This window comes from Leiobunum rupestre, chromosome 6 (genome assembly GCF_980474605.1).
Source record: "Leiobunum rupestre chromosome 6, qqLeiRupe1.1.hap1, whole genome shotgun sequence".
In the NCBI taxonomy this organism is placed as follows: domain Eukaryota; kingdom Metazoa; phylum Arthropoda; class Arachnida; order Opiliones; family Sclerosomatidae; genus Leiobunum; species Leiobunum rupestre.
In genome coordinates this window covers 52633330-52650468 of record NC_143389.1, presented here as the reverse complement: position 1 = coordinate 52650468, position 17139 = coordinate 52633330, and the positions used below count along the sequence as shown (strand labels likewise).

The following is a 17139-nucleotide window of genomic DNA, read 5'->3' as shown; positions in this document are numbered from 1 at the left end:
TAAAATACTTAAGGCATCTACGGATATAACAATGATGAAAGTATAATGAAAAATCTTACCTTATTGGGTGCGCCCAAATCATTCGCCAACTGAGATAGTTTTTAATCGGATAAAACAAAAAATGCGAGGGAAAAATAAAAATAGAAAAACGAAAAGGAAAAACGTTTTTGGTACAGATTTCGAAAGGCGGAAACAGGAGGATTATTACAAAGGAAAAAATAGCGGATAAAAGTAGTGGTGGGCGGAAGAAAAAAATACAAAATATATATTTAATAAATAAAACGTGTTAATAAACTAACTAAGAGAGTTACCGTAGAAAGTAAAACTATTTGATAGAAACCGTATATTGAATTTTGTTTGTATATATAAATATTCAATACAAAATGCGTGTGTAAAAATTGTGTCTTTTGAATAAAGTTCAGAAAATGTGGGGAAAAAAAGTTTGAGAAAAAACACTTGCAAAAATCTTTAAAAAAAATTAAAAAATGCGCATAAGCAGCGGATGTTGGGCGGATAAAAATGGGGGAGAAAATTTCCAAAAATAGCAAAAAAAAATGAGGGGGGGGGAACGGTGAATATATTTTACCTTTTTGGTAGTCGTTTAAAATAATTTTTAAACCACAAACCAGGGCTTTATAAACTACAAAAACTACAATATAAAAAATTTTCTCTCGTAAAAATTTGTCAAATATATCTATAAAAATATCAATCGCGAATAAGCCAGTTCTCTCGCAAAGGACTCACTTTTTTTCTGACGACGCGTCGGCTATTCTCCATTTCAGCCGCTGCCTCGGATTGGATCAGTTTCGAGAAAGTAATGGGCAGAGTTTCATTGTGGCTATAGCGATTATGGTCGGGCGACGGCGAAGAATCGGCCGTATTCTCGTAATCTTCCGCGGGAGGCCCGTGGACGTGATGGTCCATTTCATCCATATCCATTTCCAATTGTCTCTTGCTCCTTTCCCTCAAAATATTTCCAATTCGAACTCTTTCGCGAGCTTGCCAAATCCAATCGGTCAATCTTACGTCCTGCGAGGCGGCGGTTGAAATCGCGAATTCGCCCGAAAGAATCGCGTGTCAGTGTGTATAAAGCGCGTACGTATAATAGGCGTAAAGCCAAAAACATGCGAGGCGACGGCGCGCCGAAGAAAGCGGAAACGAAAAATTGAAATAAGCCAGCAAATTAAAGCGAAGTAAACAAAATAAAAGTCATTTTGCCATTTTTAAAATTAAAACGGGGGAATTTGAACGAAAGATATTGGTCCATATCCAGGGTAAGCAGCATGAAAAAAGAAATAATACTGAATTAAATCCCCCATGGCCGGAATCAAACGGAAGTAAGCCTGCCAAATTAAATTAATTATTTAAAACGAAAAAATCATCGAAAATAAAGGCTTTTTTTCGATGATAATGTATTGGTTTATATGTTTAATATCGTCGCTTATTATTTTGTTACAACGCTTAAATTGTATCGTGGAAAAAGGGGGATATTCGTCGAGAATATGTATAGTTAAATATTAAATGGAAAACTCACGGCGATATCGGCGTAGACGGGAGTCCAAATAAATGGATTTTGTCCAGTCAAAACGACGGGCCGGCTCATGACTGGGATGTATTTCTTCAAAAATTTAAGAATCATTTTTATTTTTTTTGCAAAAGGAAGCGTTTATCCGGATTTTTTAAGCAGAGGTCAACGCGCTATCATTCCTTTTTTTTTTGGAAACTCTCTCGTCAGTTTCAGGTTGAGTTAAAAATCGTATTGCGCTGTTTTGCGCCATCTATACTGGTACCGAAAACTACACATTTAAAAATTACATAAAGCATAGTAAATTAAGGCACCAATAAAATATTTGGTCTTCCTTATTACTTTTTATATTATCCTCGTATTAAAAGATAAATATTATATAAAAATTTCACATGTTATAATTTAATCGTAGTTTACCATAATTATCCCGCTAAAAGTCAAATTAGTTCCACTAGCGGGCGTTAGGTGGCGCGTAGAGACACTGTGATGTTTTTCACTTTATGTACGGTAATTTCCACCAGTAGAAACTGACTACTCTTATGACGAACGGGCTACAGTTCGTTATACGGCGATATTGGCTCTCGCGCTGACCTCTCCATAAAACAATCCAGCATTTATGATATAACTTACCTGTACTTGTTCCCTTACTTCGGCCAAATTAGCAACGTGGGTATAATAACCTGGTTGAGTAGATTGTGATTAACCCCAGCGTTAAAATTTTACTTTATTGGCACGCGTAAGAACTTCTTTAGGTAATGAGAGCCTACGAGTCAACCTCCCAGTCCAGCTAGCATAATCTATTACCAAAACCCTTTTCTCAAACGGAAAACCCCACCCCTTTTCCCGTTGTATAATCTCATCGGGGTAGGTACATTTGTTCGAATTTCATTCGTCCGAACCGCCGAAATAACAAATGTTTCAATTGTTAGAATTGGACAACTTGTTTGTTTCATTCGTCCGAATCGGTAGCATCACTTGTCCGAATTCTGTCGCTAAATTAGTATTTCTTATTGCTGTTTTTTTTGGTCCGAATTTTTTTTGTGCAAGAATTTAAAATAAAAAACTACATTGTAAATATCGTTGTTTTTTCTTAAATGCTGCTATAGTAAGTGGGAATTGCGTTGAATGTTGTGGATATTTTAGGTTAGGTTAGGTTCACGTTAATGTTACTATTTTCTTATATTAACAATATTTAAAAAAAAATGAAATTCGCCAGTAAAGTTAACATAAATTGAACGACTAAATCACCAACAAAAGTTGTGATAAATTTTTCGGGCAAATGAAATACGTTTTCGGACATACGATCCGGTTTTCCGGCATTCGGACAATTGATCATTCGGACATTTGTACCACCGTAAGATCTTTTTTATCTTTCGACAAAACGTTAAGTTACGGAAAAGTTCAATTTAATTACTATTTCTTGCAATTAAATAATAAGGGAATTTAACTACCTTTTTTAATTTCTTATATATAGTTGGTAAATTCTCAATTATTGTGTTAAGAAAACACATTTCAATCTTAATAGAAGTTCCCGGCAATAGGCTTAAAGCTAGGTTTTTAAAGGTCCTTGAAATGCGAAAACACCCGCGCTTCTGATGCGTTTCGGAGACTTGTTGAAAATCCCCAGAGACGAAGTTCGCGTTTTTTCAGTTTTCGAGCCTCTTTGGAAACCTAGCTTCACTGTTCCAATTGGAATCGCGAATTTCTGTCTGGCCTAGGTAGTACCACAAGTCTATAAATTCACCCCTAAGTATGTCGCTTTGGGAAGTATTTACAGAACGTTATTTACAGAGTGACGTCATGAGAAAATCGCCCTATAACGAGGTACTGTCAAAGGCCAAGGACAGTAGATACTGGGACGAGAAAGCAGGGGGAAAAAATTTGATTTTAAACGTCTTCATATTCACGGGGAGTTAGATGTAAACAAACCGCGGCCATTGTTAAGACGTGGTTTACCATGGACAGTATTATTGTAGTTAGTTTTTACCATTTGATGTTAAATTAAAAATAAAACTACGAGCGTAAATAAAAAAATGCCCATTTGTTTTGAACACTTAAGCCTCGTCAAGAACCGCTAAAATTAGGTGACCGCCATTTTTTTGTTTACAACTAACTCCTTGCGTTTAGGTCGTTTTAGGTGATATATTCCAACAGAGGCCGCCAATACACTTTCTCGTCCCTGTATCTACTGTCCTTGCAAAGGCTAAGCTAAACGGCACATAGCTACATTTGGCGTTACGTCTCCCAAAATATTGGTGCCTCAAGTGGTACAAACGCGCCTTTGGGGTCTGTATCGTGAAAAACTATCGGCAAACACGTAACATTGGTTTTCTTGTTTTGATGTTTCTGCTGTGTCACGAGTGACGTATCGATTTCTTTTTACTACGAAAACCCCTGGACATAAGAGTAAACTCCACGATGTACCCTGTTTTTAAGCATAAACTGAACTGAACTTCTACGTATTTCGTGACGAATGAGCTACATAAAAACAAGTTCAGCAAGCGTAGCTTATTTTATAATTGGATAAATAATAGTAGTTCCTATCTGAATATATCACTATATAGTCCCGCGTGCATTTGCTAAATGTTTGTTGCGGGTTTTGCCTTGTAGAAGGCTACGTGATACGGGAGTTTCGGAAATTCTCCGCTAACTTCGCTGAAGCGGCGCTGCGGTCGCGAAAGCCATTTGCTGGTCAGGTTTTATTTCAAGTGATATATCCAGGTAGGAACTACTATTATTACAGGGCCCCCACTCAAATCTTAAATTTTTTATAGGAAAAATAGGATTATATTTCTAAAAATATAGGACTTTATAGGACTATTTTTACAAAATTATAGGATTTTATAGGACTATTTTTACAAAATTATAGGATTTTATAGGACTATTTTTACAAAATTATAGGATTTTATAGGACTATATATGCTATTTAATTTACTAACTTTATGCATTTAAAAACAAAATCTATATTTAGAGAAATAAATCTTTGATTTTCACTTAAAAAATAGAATCGATTTAACCATTTTATCACAAAAATATACTTGTAGCTAACCATGTTAACAATAACAAAAGTATAGAATAGAAGGACTTGGTATAGGAATTTATCCTATAGCTAAATTTAGCAATTTCACTGCGTGGTTGGATTTGAAATGGGCAAAATATAAAAATTATAGGATTTAATAGGACTTTTTGGGGGATTTTGCTAAAAATATAGGATGTTATAGGACATTTTTGAAAATATAGGATTTTATAGGAATTATAGGACCTCTGGGGGCCCTGTTATTAATCCAATTTTTTTGACTTATGGTAGTACTTATTTCTTCCGTAAAAGGGCCGACTCGTAAGTTCTCAGCTACCTAAAAAAGTTTTTAGCTCCTTATATATACCTCTATTAGCGCAAGCCATCCAATTAACTTCTTGGTTGTCTGTAACTTCGCGTCCAATTAAGTACGTAAATACTCTTACCTAGACAGCGTAAAAATCAATTGTTAGAATACACGTTCAAAATTGATCCAAAGATTAGTCTTAAAATAATGACTTAATCCATACTGGAATGTTCGGCCAGTTGTATTTCTCGAAGATTTCTTCGTACGTGTAAGGTGCACCATCCGTTACTAACATTATGGCTTGATTACATTGACTACCCAACGAGTTTTTGTGATACTGCGAAGGCAATGATATTACAATCTCGTTAACGATGAGGACCACGAGACAGTCGATAATATTTACTTTTTGCAACAATTCGAATGCGGTGATTAAGCCCAAAGTGAAATTAGCGATATTCGTGGTTTCAAAGTTGTCTAAACTATCTTTGAATTCTTGTACGTTCCTTTGATTGGCTTGTACAAGGACGTTTTCGAAACATTTAACGACAGGTTGAATTACGTCGGAAAACTATATATTTTCAATATCACAAAATAATTAAATTAGTTTTAAAATATTGACGTTGATGTTTGTTAAAATACTTTCTATGGTCAGAAGCTTATAATAACCCCTTTCGGGAGGGAAGTACGAAAGAGCCATTAACCGCCGAATAGTTGATTTTATAAAATGTCTTTACGCTTGGCCAACTTGTTGAAATGTTGCCCTGGAATAGTTCAGCCAATGCCTAAGAATGAGTTCATAAACTCTTTAGTGGGAGAGAAAACGGATCCACAGCTGAAGCGGGGAGGCAACATTTCAACAAGATGGCCAAGGTTATTTTATAAAAAGAACTATTAATAAACATGAACAACAGAGTTTCGCCATAAATAATAAAATCAGAGCTCTGAAGGTAGGATTAGCAACTAATACGTAATTGTTGTAAAAAACGGCGCTTTCTTTCGAATCGGTGGCGACATCTACCATTGTACATTTTTATAGATAGAAAATGATAACTTTAAGACACGTTGAAATGAGCGGAATTATAATCATGTTTGTATTACAAAAATAAATAACGTTTTAAAGTACTTCTAAAAAAACGAAAATGAGAAATTTTCAGTTTCGTCAGAGTCGGGATTTGAAAAATGAAAAAAAGCGTAATCTATTACCACGATAGAACTCAGTTGTTACTCGACTGGACTAAGCTTTCAAACTTCCGCCCCGAAGAAGATAATTACGCACTTCTGCCATGTTTTAATGTTAGAAGGGTGTTATTTATGTAAAGAAAATAAACTTGGAAGTTTGATTTTGTTAAAAAATAAAATTAGGTGAGATGGCGTTTGTTTCGAGGGGCAGGTCACTTCCTTGATTAACGACGCACCCCTCAAAAGATGAAATCCGATTTAATCGTGATTATTTTGATCAAATTCAATTTAATCACGATTAAGTTTATTAAATCACGTTTAATCATGATTAGAATGTTTAAATCACGTTTAATCATGATTAGAATGTTTAAATCTGATTTAATCATGATTAAATTATTAAATCTGATTAAAATTATTAAATCAGTTTAAAATGATTAAATCCTGATTAAAAAATTATATCGTGATTAGTATGATTATATCGTACTTTAGTTTTGATTTTAATGATAAAATATCGATTCGACCGATTATATTGATTAAATCGTGATTAAAATTATTAAATCGTGATTAAAATGATTAAAATGATTAAATCGTGATTAAAATGATTAAATCGTGATTAAAATGATTAAATCGTGATTAAAATGATTAAATCTAATTAAAAAGATTAGATCATGATTAGAATTATTAAATATCGTTTAAATGATTAAATCCTGATTAAAAGATTAGTTCATGATTAGAATTTTTAAATCTCGTTTAAATCGTGATTATTTTTTAATCTTGATTACCGTGATTTAATCACGATTACCCTGATTTAGTCATTTTACTATGATTAAGACGCACCCAAAATGGAAGTGACCTGCCCCTCGGTTTCGACCTCAGACAGAAGGTCTGAGGTCGAATCCGCCTATTTATAAATCAAATCAACAAATCATTTTTTAATGTTGGGAAAAGTAAGGGAAATGGGGGAAAAACCTGTAAAGTTAAGGAAAAGCTTCAGAATTTTAAAACAAATGATTTAAAAAAAGTCAAGGAAAAGTGTTATTGGAAAAAAATTTTGAACGTGAATCGCTTCACTTAAATATAAGTAATGTATAAAGTTGAAAATTGCCTACAGTGCCGCATTATCCATAAGGCCAACGAGGCTGAAGCCTAGGGGCCCACCAAGAGCAGGGGCCTATACATCACAAGGTCACAAGGGGAGGGGGGTGTTGAGGGGTTTACGGACCAAAAGAAACTTGAAGCACAGGGGCCCTACCATGGGTTAATACGGCACTGATTGCTTAATTTGGCTTAAAAGATCAGGGAAAATCCCTGGAAATGATCAGGGACTTTGAGCCTTAAAATATTGAAAATATTCGATCTGAAGAAGAAATCTTCCGAGATCGAAATTGTATCAATATTTAACAAAAACAAACTTTAAATAAACAACACAATTCTTATTATCATACAAAACATAATAACTAAAACCTTGTGTATGGAATAATAATAGTAATATTTATAATGGCAATGTACCCTCAATACGGTGACGAAATCATTATCGGTGAGAGTGTCTAGAATATTCATGACGACATCCCTGGCTATGGCTTTCCTTAAACCAGTCATCGAGCCGGAGCCATCTACCAAAATGACGATGTCTTTGGGAGACGCGGCTGCTTGGATAAACCTAGCGAAGAAAGACGCCCGTCAACACAGTTCCATTCGGAATTTGAACGCCGCTAAATGGACGGCTAATTGTATCGAGATAATCGTACCATGGCCTCATGCGACAATCGAATAGATCTGGATCCTCTCCGGTTCTCCATTTGGCAGCTTTCGAGATGGCAATGAGAAGGAGGGGGGGGGGGGCGAAGAAGGGACGAAAACATTTTATTGATTTTTGTTTCAACCCCGATTTACTAGAGAAAAATTCCGAAGAAAAAAGAATATTTTCTTACTGGGAAAAAGTCGTAAGAACCCGGTGCTACTGCCAAAAAATTGCCACGATAATGAAGGATCAACGGCCATGTTATTTCGAAAAGTCGGATTGAGATAATCGGACCATTTTATCGCATTCAGGATATCCGGAGCTGTAAAAATTAAACTCGGGTTTCACTTTTTTATTTCGGTTAATTTCGCGTGCGTGGGCGTATTCGTACGACCAGAAGTATATCATATATCTCTTAGAGATAAGTATTTATCATAGGGCTGTGCGAGTACTCGAACATCATCGAGTATTCGGCTTTTTTTGAAGACAATAACGCTACGTCTACACTCAAAGGTTTCCCCTGCGTGTTGTTTTCTTGCGAGGGCGTAACCTGTCATTTTTATGGTAATTTTCTAAAACTATTTCGTTGAGATAATAAGCAAGTTTCAATAACCGCACCGACATCTATCGGCTTTAAAAATAAATATTAGGATGGTACTTGTAAAAACAAAGGGAAGCCTAAGCTGACGTCATAAGTCACCGAGGTCACGTTGAGATATGATGTCAACGTACCATTATCGTTTGGCAGTGGCGGATACACTTGACGCTTAAGCTTTGGTGACCCATAGCTCAAGATGTCTTTTAGCACCCCCCTTGAGTTTTTTCTGTATCCGCCACTGTCGTTTACTTTTTTGTCTAACTGCGCGTGTGTCCGATATTATTGAAACTCGCTTATTTGGTTTATAAATAGGTAAATATGCCTACGGAGGATCATTTTGACATTTTACATCTTCAGGCGGGGTAATAGTGTAGTAGCACTCCGTACACTGAGAGAAAAAACTGTAGAATTTACAGAAATATTTTACAGCACCCGTTCTGTATTTTTTTAATACAGTACTGTACTGTTTAAATTACAGGAGGTTTTTAGGTATTTAAAATGCAGGGGCTTCATGTAGTATTTATCGTTAAATAGTAATATATACATACATTTTCTGTATATATTACAATTTGTCTTACAGTTAAAATTACAGGATGTATTTAGGTATTTAAAATACAGGGGCTTTATGTAGTATTTATCGTTGAATAGTAATATATGCATACATTTTCAGTACATATTACTATTTGTTTATAGTAAAAATTAGAGGTTTGTTTCAGATATTTGTAATAAAGGACAGCCATGTAGTTTCTATGGTAGAAATGTTATATATGTACATATTTGCTCAATACATATTACTATGTATTTACAGTAAAAAATGAAGACGTTTTAAGGTATTTAAAATACATGTAGTACCTGTAGTTATTGTGGTCGAAGTTGAATTGCTACCAAACAGTAATAATCCATAAAAATTCATTATTTGTTGTAAATCAACTAATATGAAGAAAAGATTTTTAGTGCCATCTCGTAAAAGCACCAATGGAGTCATATTTTTAATTACCCATCAAATTAAAACAAATTAATGTTTATACATTTAAATGCAAATTCATCGCGTTAGTGTTTGTGGTTTGAACTAAGTTTAATACGTGTCTGGATTCCGAGCCGAGGAGTTGCATTACTATGTTGTGCACGTGTTTATGTCTCTTGCTTGGGATTCTTGTTCTGCTGGAGCTTATTGGTATATATTTAGCAATTGTGTTGAATATTTTTTACAATTAAAGTACCTTATTGGTTAAAAATTAATTGCGGAAATGTTTAGTGTACATAAATTTTTATTTAAAAAAGGGTAGTAAGAACAAATCACATATATAATATTTCCTGGCTATATTCACGCAGTTTTTAAATGTAAAGTCCGTAAATTTTACAGGCGTGTTAGAAATTTTAATTATTATTTCAGTTGTATACAATACAATGATTCTGGTTGAAAATTTTACTATGAGCTATTTGTATAAATTACAGGAATCTCAAGTAAAAGATATTTACGAAACTTTCTGTAAAAAATACAGAACATTCCTGGCTACTGCGCGTCCAGGAGTTCCATGTAATTTCTACCCAATATTTTTCTCTCAGTGTAGCTTTGGCCATGGCCGCCATCGTGGGAAATTCGTTCCTATTTAAAAGTGCTTCGAGCTTGGGAAAGTATCCTTGATGGATACTTCGATCGTAAGAGAGATCTTATATACTTCTGATGGGACATAGTTCGTACTGACCTGAGCCGTACACGTTCGTAGGGACGTGAATGGCGCTGCTGTGGATATGCACTGGAATATCGTCGAAATTCCGATGCAAACTCATTTTAACTTCTCTATACACTTCTTCCCCGTCTGGGCTGGGGTTTTCTTCCTTGTCGGGGTCGTAGATGGTTTTCACATTTAGGTATTCGTGGGACTATAGTATTTCAAATTTGTTTTTAAAAATTTCCGTTATACATTTATCGAACACGAAGGGCTTTACTTGACAGTGGATAGAAAGCGGTACGCTACTCGTAACGCCGACTATCGAACTGCCTGGTAGCGTACTATGCCCCAATTATTATTATTATTATGATAAAATAGGATGCACCTTTAATTCTGGATCCTCGGTGTGCGTTTTGGCGGCGTGTTCAGCGACATCTATTATTCGCTATTTATATTAAAAAAAGTATTTTATAGATTTGATGATATTGACAAGATCTTTATATTGAGTGGTTAGCACACTCTCGGTTATTTACGCAACTCGTTAGTCAAAAAAAAACTCACGGTGCTCATTTAAACCCCAAAATAGATGTAAGAAAATATCTAAAACAAATTTGTCTTTTTAATTATTTGTAATAATATCCTGATATTTAAACCGAAATTATATATATTCAAATGTTAAGATCCAATAGATGGCGCCTCGTAGTGTAAGCATTTATTCATTCTACTACAAGACACCGTAATATTTCCCCCCTTTAAGTACTTCATTTATTTCCGAAAGGAGCAAATTACGCTTGTGACTGACGGATTATCCGTCAGAGATAGACCCGCGCGTTGACCTCTCAATACAAAGATCTTGATATTCGAATTAGAAGCAAATGATATTGAAAATAGTAACCTTCACAGCCTGCCTTTTCCACTCTACCATATGTTGAACGTCGGATCGCATTTCGTCCAACATTTGCGTCCCATCAACCCATTCAACTTCAGCCCCGCTATTGTTAAAATTCTAAACAACACCCGAAGTAATTCGTTATTTAATTCCATTCAAAGACACTTCAAAACGGTTTCTTACATCTTTTATCCTTCGTAAACACGTTACTTCTGAACTAAGTTGTTGGATAATTTTTCCAAATCTCAATGCCCAGTTTTTAACCCTATAAAAATGTATTTTTGTATTAAATACCTACAGTTCTAAATACAAATAAACTTACAAGAGAGATAATGTTATACAATTTTAACACATTGAATAAACAAATTCTAAAAATTCTAAATTTTTAAACTCGTCGTCGACATTTCGTGAGTAGGTGAAAAGTAGGCCAGACGACTGTATAAATGTTCAACACGCCCGACACCGGTGTTCAGGGAGAAGCCCGCTACGACAGTCGCGAGGGAAATTCCATCGATTTGCACGCGAAAACGCGAAGCCCCAAACTAACTCGTATAAACTAGACGGTGTACGGGGCTGGTATTTAACCATTTTCAAGTTGGTGGGGGCGTTTCGCCGGTTGACTTTTGGGGCCTGATCCGGGAGGATTTTACGATCTCTCCATCAATCAAGATCACTCAAAACGTAACGCGGTGGAAAAGCTGAAAATTTATCCGAGATTCCGATTAATGGGCGATATATAAATAGAGAAATAATAGCGCGTGGGGGGTGTTGGACCCTCTTGTTTCAAATTAAAAATTCAAGGTTTTCTTAATGAAGTTTTCAAAAATACTTTTTACTCGCCAACGAAAATTCTAATTACTTTCTATTGATTAATGAATATTAAATTATTAAAGAAAAAATGGCGTGAAAGGAAGTTTGAAATAAAAAAAGACGGCTTCAATTCATTTTAAAACAAAAGTGGGGCCCTGGGGGGTGGAAAGAACAGAGGGGGGTTGGAAACCTTAAAGCGTCTAATTATAATTAAAATTTCGACCCCCCCAAGGTTCTTTCATCTCCCTTCGTTAGGCAAACCATAGGGGGGGAGGGTTACGGTGGGTATGTAGACTAAGTTAGTTTGCGGGAAGTCGAGATTGCTATCTCCGTACGATAACAATAAAATTTAATACCGAGCGCCCGCTATATACATTATAAGACCTAAAACGCCCCTCGCTAATCACCGTATATACGAAATTACGCAGCGCGCTTAAGGCGAAAGAGTCTTTAAACAAAGTGGACGCGCGTACATTGGCCCGATTTAGAGGCTGACTTAGTATAGGCCTTATTAATTGACGGTAAGGGAGTTAAGCTGTCCTAATCTTTTCATTAACAGCGTAATTAGCCGGGGTCACGCGTGCGCTATATAATTAATATTCGCCATATTCCATCTAGACACAGTCTAGTTTCATCAATATCACGTAAATAATTGAACCGGGAATTAAGGTGTAAAATGTGTCCATTCGGCGTCACGCGATATTGGCACATTTCCCATTGTCACCGGCGCTCTTAAAACCCAGTTACCGCTGCCAAGACGAAGATGTACCGAACCAAACAGTGGCGTAGACAAGGGGGGGGGTTCCGTGTCCACCCCCCCTTGGGTCTACCTTTGACTGTACTAAATTTCCACCCCCTTCTCGACCCCCCTCTTAACATTCACATACTTCGACCCCCCCCCCCCCCTTGAGGAATTCTGTCTACGCCACTGGAACCAAATGTTGCCTATTTAAAAGCCAAATCAACAAATCATTTTGAATAAGGGAAATAAGTCGATACCCCCTTAAAAAAAGATGTATATTTAGACGTTGAACCGGTCATAGCGGATAGCAGTGGCGGCAATCTCGAGGGGGCTCTGGGGCTCAGTCCCCACAAGGAAAAACATACGGGGCCAGAGCCCCCAGTCCCCCACAGAAATAAAATTGATGATTCAGTCTTTTTACTGAAGTTATTTTGATATTGTAGATGCGAGTAACATAAAGATGAAATCAGCATAAAATTAATTTCGATAGATTCGCGTCGTGTACCCGGTTTTATCCAATTATCTTAAATACCTTCGTAATGTATGTGGCCAAAAGAGGCTTAATGATTTTTCTGAAGACATCGACTTACATTTGGTTATCAATGGATTAATTGTTGGGTGAGATATTAGAAAGATTTAAAACTGTACATTTGCTTGCTTAAAGGCCGACTACATAAATCTTCGGTTTACTCTGTCTTTCACTGGAAGTAGGCTGACTGCATGGCACGAGTGTATTGCAGTAAGCCTACTTCCAGTGAAAGACAGAGTAAACCGAAGATTTATGTAGTCGGCCTTTAAGTTTTAAGTATATGAATTTTTGGATAATAGATAATGGCCCGGGAATTTTTTCCGATCTCCGCCGCTGGCGGATTAAATTCGATAATGACACTATCGACACTCTAGATTCGTTTGCTGAGCCAGCATTTAGGAGATGACAGATTCTAGATATCAATAATTAATACTTCGGCAATTAATCTAGAGATGGCGCCAGGTTTTCGGGTAAGTTGTCACGCGCCTGTCGCCCTGCAAGGTGGGATCCGCTTATTGAAAATGGGATTACAAAGTCAATTAATTTAAGAAATTTAATTAAAAATTCAGAAGGAATTTAATTTTAGCTGGAAAATAATTCTTAATCTGATTGTATAAAATTCAAATTTGCCTAATAATGGTTTTTATAAATTAACGTGGCCTTATTGTTTGAATGTGGCTACTACGTGACAACTTTAACTTTGGTAATATTTCGAGCGCGCCCTTGCGGCTCGATAAATCTCGGATTTTCAAGTGCAAACCGCGCGTGTCAAATCTATTCTAATAAAGCTATGGCATCGTGACGTAAGAGCAACATAAAAACAGGTTCGGCAAGCGTAACTGAATTTATAAAAATAAATATTACTAAATAAATAAACATCTGGACTTTATCGGGTAATAATTAGATGGACAATATTTCAGTAAATTTGGGAAATGAAATTAGGTGACTATAATGTAAGTAGGAGAAAGATTGCGTCATAGACTAACAAGGAGACATCCCGAAGTGTAACCCACCGATTTTGTTCAAACTCGGGGGATTGGTAGACCTTCATGTATCATGAAAAGTCCTAAAGGGAATTTATTCAATGGGCAACCGTTTTGCCATGGCAACGAAAGATGTTTTTGACAACACAAAATATTAAATTTTCCCATTGAAAATAACATGGGATTTTGACCTCAAATTGATCAAAAGTTGATCAATTTTGATGGTTTTTTGTCAATTTTTATCTATTTTTGGCATTTTCGAAATTTTGAAATTTGTTAAAATTTTTCACAGGGGGTCCTAGGAATCGGTCAGAATCCCATGTTATTTTCAATGAGAAAATTTTCATTTGTTGTTGTCAAAAACATTTTTCGTTGCCATGGCAAAACGGTTGCCCATTGAATAAATTCCATTTAGGATTTTTCAAGTTACCAATCCCCCGAGTTTGAACAAAATCGGTGGGTTACACTTCGGGATGTCTCCTTGTAAAAAAGAAACCTTTCCTAGTCTACGATCGCGGGTGTTCAGGGAGAAGCGAGTTATCAGGGGGAAAACCCGATCGATTTGCGTGATAAAACAGCGTGTAAGTGGTTGTATAGTCTCGGTCGGTATTGAGTCGTTTTCGCGCCTTTCCCGAGCTAACTCCGAATTCATATTTAACCGTTTTTCGGTTTGATCGAGCGAAGGCGGACAAATAATTCTCTTTCTCTCTCTTTTGCCGCTAAAAAGACGGACACTAAATCTCTCGTTCACAATATAAATAATGGCGAAAAGATCGCCTCGGGGAAAAAAGAAGTGACAGAGAAAACGGACGGGAAAAGGCGCGCGAAGGGATGAGTGCCGGCATCCTTTGTAATCGTATTTACAGTTATATTAAAACCACGCTCTGAGCTGTAGAAGTAGGTGATGCAGTGGCGAACGCTATACGCCCTTTTATACGGGGTAATCAATAAGACTCGTGACAATTCGGTTTTTGTTAGAGGATGGGCGATTTTCCCCCCAAATTCCCAACAGATCTCTTTTATTCCGTATAACACTGCGCCAATATAGTTCATTTTCATTCTATACGCGCTACCAAAAAGTATTTGTCAGCTAAATGTCTTTAACTCTCTCTCTTTTTATTTTTTAGCTTTTGGGATAAAAGAAGAAAATTAAATTGACGAAAAATACCATAGGTATTCGATAAAAAATTCGTTATTCTTTCAAAAAAGCTATTTATACTATAAGTACCATAATGGACAATAAGTACGACACATCTTATGGTTTTACCGAACCTTTTTTCAACACTGACACTCCCACCCAGCTACGATTTTGACTCGCAACCGAACTTTATGCAGTGGCGGACTGGCCATAGAGTGAACCTGCCCAATGGCGGGTGGGCCCCACGGACCGTTCATGAAGTGGGGCCCCTCAAACATGATAGCGTTATAGTTGTTAAAGCTGGGGCCCTTTGTCTTCTGGCAGCCCAAAATATTAGACCCAGTCCGCCACTGACTTTATGTAGTAGCATAAGTCTATAATATTGTTAAATAAGTTTATCAGTTTGGGGAATATTTTACTGAGAGCTAGTAACGGAGTGACGTCATCACTAGAAGAAAATCTCCCCCTAGCGAGGTGCTGTCAAAGGCTACGTGTGACGCGTTAGCAAGCGGACGCAAGTCCGACGAAGCCCGTAATGCAGTAGCTGAAAACTATTCGTGAGTTCTGAACCGTAAGGAGAACGGCCTAGGACTGAGCTGTGACGTCACGCAAAAGTTCTGGATAGTTCAGAACTTTTGTACGAATAGTTGTGATTCGTACGATTTGACGTACGCAGCCCGATGTGCAGACGAATTTTAGAGATTTCAACCTTGAGTTCCGGCCAGTACTTGCTCTTGAGCAGGTACCATTTAGAACGGTTCCGAACGGTTCAACAAGAGGTTCTTGTCTGCGAATAGTTTGCATTTGGGTAGTTCTAGAATTTGTTTTGCCGAATAGTGCGCATGGGGATTGGTTGAACGGTTCAGAACTCACGAATAGTTTTCAGCTAGTCTGTCTTGTGAATACCTCTCATTAAACTTTTACATGTGAAGAATTGGAAGGGTCACAATTGGAAGTGTAACAATATTATACATTTATGGTAGTAGCTTATACAAGGTTTTTCAAAAGGCTATGCAAAAATTTTATGAAGTATGCCTGTTTTTCCCCATTTTCCTACGATGAGTTAAAAGAGCGCCAGAGAGCTTCAAAGTGTGGCCTGCTAGCCCCTGGAAGTAGGCTGCAACAAGCGCAAAACCAAGCAGCTGGGAAACGCGAACATTAAGGTTTGGGTTCGTGTGATAGGTGAAAAAGGACTTTGTAAACAAATTGAGGTAACCAGCGTAAAAAGGTAACTTAAACAGTATTAAAAGTCCCTGCTGCTTGGTTTTGCGTTCGTTGCAGCCTACTTCCAGGGGCTAGTAGGCCACACTTTGAAGCTCTCTGGCGCTCTTTTCACTCATCGTATGAAAATGGGGGAAAAACAGGCATACTTCTCAACTCACCCCCTACGACTCCTTCAAATTTTTGCATAACCTTTCGAAACACCCTGTATATTTAAACAAGACTTGGATTGCGCGATAGCTCTGAAAATCGTTTTGGTGAATGTTTGTTAATTGTCATACTTACTGTTATTACTTATGGTAATACTGTATACAGTACGTACGTTTAGCTTGACGCGTTTCAATTTGAGGCGACCTAAATGAACTTATAAGATGATTATAATAATACCGTAGGCAATTTGATGGATTATAATGGGCGCCGGGGCTACCGGTGTATCAAAATTAATTCGATGAATAGATTAATGATACGCGGAGCCAGTGTAATAAATCACGACTTCCTCCGCCCCCATCCTAATAATCGTCATTCGCATTGTTACATTTCTCCGGCATTTCCGTAGTAACGCCGTGTTTTTCTATCGTAGCTCAATAATAGGCCTTAACGTCTGGGAACTTCGGGAAGGCGCCTGGTGCCTAGCCAGTATTCCGCTGAGTAGCGCAATTTATTTGTTGAAATACCGTCGCTGAAAAGCGCGGAAGGGAATAGTTGAAAAAGTGGCCTAATTGTATTAATCGTTTATCGGGGGTTTTCTACGGAAGCTATATCTCTTTTGAGGAACGCATTAACTACAT

At 37.0% G+C, this 17139-nt stretch overlaps 1 protein-coding gene across 5 annotated transcripts in view; it reads right to left on the bottom strand.

Annotated features, from left to right (window-relative positions):
• LOC149941481 (voltage-dependent calcium channel subunit alpha-2/delta-3-like) overlaps window positions 1-17139 on the bottom strand; it is a 36909-nt gene that overhangs the window by 18241 nt on the left and 1529 nt on the right. For 2 of the 5 annotated variants that reach the window (XM_090179971.1, XM_090179973.1), the window contains exons 2-15: window positions 11112-11193; window positions 10935-11045; window positions 10425-10484; window positions 10073-10250; window positions 7959-8090; window positions 7776-7833; window positions 7537-7687; window positions 5252-5416; window positions 5072-5185; window positions 4909-4987; window positions 2156-2205; window positions 1535-1618; window positions 745-1029; window positions 60-89 (exon numbers count right to left, since the gene is read on the bottom strand). In XM_090179971.1, coding sequence (XP_090036097.1) covers window positions 60-89; window positions 745-1029; window positions 1535-1618; window positions 2156-2205; window positions 4909-4987; window positions 5072-5185; window positions 5252-5416; window positions 7537-7687; window positions 7776-7833; window positions 7959-8090; window positions 10073-10250; window positions 10425-10484; window positions 10935-11045; window positions 11112-11193 — 1579 coding nt within the window. The remainder of the gene's footprint in view (window positions 1-59; window positions 90-744; window positions 1030-1534; window positions 1619-2155; window positions 2206-4908; window positions 4988-5071; window positions 5186-5251; window positions 5417-7536; window positions 7688-7775; window positions 7834-7958; window positions 8091-10072; window positions 10251-10424; window positions 10485-10934; window positions 11046-11111; window positions 11194-17139) is intronic. The other 3 variants (XM_090179972.1, XM_090179974.1, XM_090179975.1) reach the window with 3 other exon arrangements.